This window comes from Octopus sinensis, unplaced genomic scaffold (genome assembly GCF_006345805.1).
Source record: "Octopus sinensis unplaced genomic scaffold, ASM634580v1 Contig19394, whole genome shotgun sequence".
NCBI lineage: Eukaryota > Metazoa > Mollusca > Cephalopoda > Octopoda > Octopodidae > Octopus > Octopus sinensis.
The window spans coordinates 67,501-72,500 of NW_021836310.1; the positions used below are offsets into that span (position 1 = coordinate 67,501).

Here is a 5,000-nt window from a genome sequence, read left to right on the forward strand (position 1 = left end):
CTGTCATTTATTTAATTTCCCGCTTTATTCTGAAACATTTGTATTTCTATGCCAAAGCAAAATATTAATATATTTATATAATATGATGGACTCTCTCGTCGTGAGACGACGTATGAGGGTTTGGCAATTTCTTGCCGAACAACCATACAGGTGTTTTGTTTATAGTGATCAAATGTTTGTGTACACATAAGCTCAGGCCTTCCATCAAATCAACATTACCTGTACAGGTACACCGAGCGCCACATGTCAGATGACGAAATGACCGCAGAGTAACATGAAATGAGGTTCTTTGCCCAAGAACACAACGCAACGCTCGGTCTGTGAATCGAACCCTCGATATAGCAATTATGAGTGCAACCCCCTCACCACTAAGCCATGCACCTTCACACACACACACACACACACACAAGGTTGAGCACATAAGTGCAAAACAAGGTGGAAAAGTTGGTACTCGAATACCAAAGGTAGAGTAATGTGCTTTTATTAAAGCTGCAAAATCATCACAATTTTCGGACAGCTGTGATGGAAACTGAATTAAAACTATAAACACAATTTTATTCAGTTTATATATATAATATTATATATATATATATATATATATATATATAAATAATATATATATAAAGGCGTGCTCCAGCATGGCCGCAGTCAAATGACTGAGACAAGTAAAATAGTAAAAGAGTAAAGAGTATATATATAAGAAATATATATATATTATAATTATATACATAATTATAACAAGGGCTTCGCTTGCGCCTCACTAAGCACTGAAAAATAGACGTCAAAAGACACTATTGCGATTATAAATTATCCGAGAAAAACAAACAGTGGTTTTTCTCGGAGAATTTATGTCTTGTATAATTATGTATATAATTATAAAAATCTATATTAATTTACACTACGAGGTTTTATATTTCGCACAGATTAATTGGTAAAACTCATTTATATTTTACCATTTATTATATATATATATATATATATATATATATATTATATATATATATATATATATATATATATATATAATATATATATATGTAGTAGTGTATGTATTTATGTATGTATGACATATATATAATATATATATATATATATATATATATATATATACATATATTAGAAGAAATGGGGTAATCAGAAGATCGGATGATTCATATTACAGATATTTATTTATATATTACATTTTTTACATAATATATATCATATCATTCAGATCATATCATTCAGATCATTAGCGATTTCTCCATTCTAGTGGGGTTTTCAAATCAAATAAATATATATACATATATATATAACATACACATTTATATATAATATATATACATATATATATATTATACATTATATATATATACATATATATATACAAATAATATATACATATATATATACATATATATATATATATATACATATATATATATATAGATATATATATTATATATATATAATATATTATATATATATATACATACATACATACGTATATATATTTGTGTGTTTGTGTGTGTGTGTGTAGATGGGAAACAGTGAGAGAAAGAGGGGAGACAGAGATGTATTCTTGTGTGTGAGATCGAGAAAAGATTAAAAAATCAAAGTTCCAGAAGAGGCCAAATGTTACAATCTTCGACAAGCCATGATGTCTATCATCCATCGACTGACACCGTTACCGATTAACCGTAGCTCCTAGCAATATTCTGTGATGAATTAAATAATTCCAAATATTGGCATTCTTTCGATATTGTTCTAGAAAGTAACGGTGTGAAGAGACGACATCGTTCGTTTCCCCTTTCAACGGAGCCGCTTTATGTGACGAGGAAAGGTTGTGGGTTAATGGCATCGTTTACCGATATCGAAGGATTGCCCCAAATATTTTTCTTACCGGATCAACTAAATCACCACTGATTTTATTCTATGTCTGACTCCTAGAGTAAGACATGGTTTAATAGTTAGTGTCTTACACTCCTGATCGCAAGATTGTGGTTTCAGTTCCCAAACCAGGTGGTGCGTTATGTGCTTGAGCAAACCCCTTCATTTCATGCTGCCCTAGTCCACTCGGCTGTAAATGGATCACCCTGTAGCGGACTGTCTTTCCGTTCAGAGGGAATATTGTGATTTTATACGCCATAGAAAACGGGTAACCTATTTTTTTACTACCCACAAGGGGCTAAACACAGAGGGGACAAACAAGGACAGACAAACGGATTAAGTCGATTATATCGATCCCAGTAACTGGTACTTAATTTATCGACCCCGAAAGGATAAAAGGCAAAGTCGACCTCGGCGGAATTTGAACTCAAAACGTAGCGGCAGACGAAATACCGCTAAGCATTTCGCCCGGCGTACAAACGATTCTGCCAGGTCGCCGCCTTTTATACGCCTTCGAGGTCTAGGACTTGGATCAGTTATGCCCAAGGGAGGATTATGATGATACTGGTTCCAAATCTTGGCACAAGGGTAGAAATTTAAGGGGAGGCGCTAAGTCTATTAAATCACCCCAATGTTCAACTGCTACTTATTTTATCGGAGAAGGCGTGTGGCTTAGTAGTTAGAGCATTCGGGTCACGATCGTGAGGTTGTGAGTACGATTCTTGATAAGCCGTTGTGTTCTTGAGCAAGACACTTTATCTCACGTTGCTCCGGTTCACTCAGCTGGAAAAAAATGAGTGGTACCTCTATTTGAAAGGACCAGCCTTATCACACTCTTTGTCACGCTGAATCTCCATGAGGACTACGTTAAGGGTACACGCATGTGCGGAGTGCTCAGCCACATGCACGTTAATTTCACGAGCAGGCTGTTCCGTTGATCGGATCAACTGGAACCCCCGTCGTCGTAACCGTTTAACTTATTTTATCGACACCCCGAAAGGATGAAATGCAAAGTCGATCCTGGCGGCATTTGAACCCAGAGCATAAGGACGGAAGAAATGCTGCTAAGTATTTCGCCCGACTTGCTAACGATTCTGCCAGCTCGCTGCCTTACCACCTTGTATGGTAAGGATGACATTGACGTCCCGTTTAAGGGGTGCGCTGCGATCTCTCACACCTTCATCTATATGCCACGGAAACCGAATACCAGTTCTGTGAGTCCGAGAGCTCGAGACAGGTCTTACTTCACAGACTTTTAGAAATCTAAATAAAAGACAGGTGAGTTAAGCACATATTTGAATAATTAAAAAACATGTGGGTGGAGGGGGGAGGGGTTCGATTTCCATAACACATTTAATAAATATTGATAATTTGATTTACTAAAAATTATCAAAGAATTTTTTTCCTTTCAATATTTGTGCTTGGAAATAAATTATCGATATTCACTAATTTTATTATGTAATATATATATATATATATACATAGATTTATATATATATATATATATATAATATTATATATATAATATATATATATATATATATATATATATATATATATATATATATATAATATATAATATATATATGGAGTTGTATTTGTGTTGTCTAGCATATAATTTCAAAAAATAAATAAATAAATAAATAATATAAATAGCTACAAACTAAATCCGATAAAGCTTTAGTTACTCGGTGGCGCATTCCTGTTTGTTCGGCTTTTATAGTTTACGAGATCGATTCCAAGATAAACATTAAAGCGACACAATATATTTTGCCAGGTTTTTTAAAGTTTTTTTATTCACTGCTTGACTTCAGATACACAAACACAGAGACTCGCAGACACACGCCAGACACACAGCAGGAACATACACGCAGAAACTATAAAAATGAATCTGAAGTTAGCCTAGCGGTTAGGGCGTTGTACTCACGATCGCAAGGTCGCGGTTTCGATTCCTACACAGGACACGGCATTGTGTTCTTGAGCAAAGCAATTCCATTTATGTTGTTTCACTCCACTCAGCTATAATGCGACAGACTGGCGCTCCGTTAGGTGGGGATGTCATAATATCTGTCACATATGCCATGGAAATCGTATAACTGGCCCCTTGAGTTTTAGAACTCGAGACAGCAGTGTCCAGTGGTTGGTGGTGGTGGTGGTGGCGATGATGATTTCCTTAGTTATAACGACATTTTCTTTGGTGGGGGTCCCTTTCTGGCCACTACAAAACGCATCAACAACGCTCCACAATCATCAAATCATTCACAAATTAGGGCCAAAAATACCTACAAGCGTTAATGAACGTTTAGTTTCAAATTAACACTGATAGAACATAATTAATTCTCTCCTGCCAGGACCACCCTGTCATTTTTAATGGTATCTGTTTGTCAATCTGACTGCCATTGGTCTGTTTGGATGGTCAGTTGGCTTGTCTGATGTGTCTGGAATACATTGTCTAATTTATCGTTTCTTCTTTTTCGAAATTGTAGAAATAGATTGAAAGAGATTTAAAAGCAATATTTAGCATGATGTATGAATGTGTATGTATGCGTGGCTATGTGAGAGAGTGTGTATTTGTGAGTGTATGTGTGAGTGTGTGTGAGTGAGTGAGTGCATGTGTGTGTGTGAATGTACGTGAGTGTGTGTGTGTATGTGTGTGTGTGCGTAGCTATGCATGAGTGTGTGTGTATTTGTGAGTGCGTGTGTATATATGAGTGGGTGAGCATGTGTGCGAGTGAATGTGTGTGTGAATGAGCGTATGTGTGTGTGAGTGCATGTATGAGAGTGTGTGAATGTGTGAGTGTGATTATGATAATAACGGCACCTATCTACCAGCTGGACGCCGAGTACATTTCTGTACTCCACGGATGCACCCCTTTCAAAAAACTTGACATGCGCACTCCGTACATTTTGTCTGTTGGCTGCCATGATTCTGTTTAGTTCCTCCGATTAAACATGGTTACACACCTTCCGTCAAAAATACAGGCTACCAGCAAGTCAAAGGAGCTTTATGTATTCGTTGTATCTGTTAGAAATATCAACCAAATTCTCATGAAATTAAGCTCTGTGTCTTAAAAACAAGAAAGTTGCATTGAAAGATGTAGTTTTAAATACATTGTAGACAACAGCTACGG

The 5,000-nt window shown here is 35.9% G+C and overlaps 1 protein-coding gene across 1 annotated transcript in view; it reads left to right on the top strand.

Moving 5' to 3' along the window:
• Positions 1–5,000, top strand: part of LOC118762022 — a gene marked incomplete at its 3' end in the record, with an annotated part of 34,909 nt that overhangs the window by 29,799 nt on the left and 110 nt on the right. The window contains exon 8 of the mRNA XM_036500268.1: positions 4,988–5,000. This exon is cut by the window's right edge and continues 110 nt beyond it. Coding sequence (XP_036356161.1) covers positions 4,988–5,000 — 13 coding nt within the window. The remainder of the gene's footprint in view (positions 1–4,987) is intronic.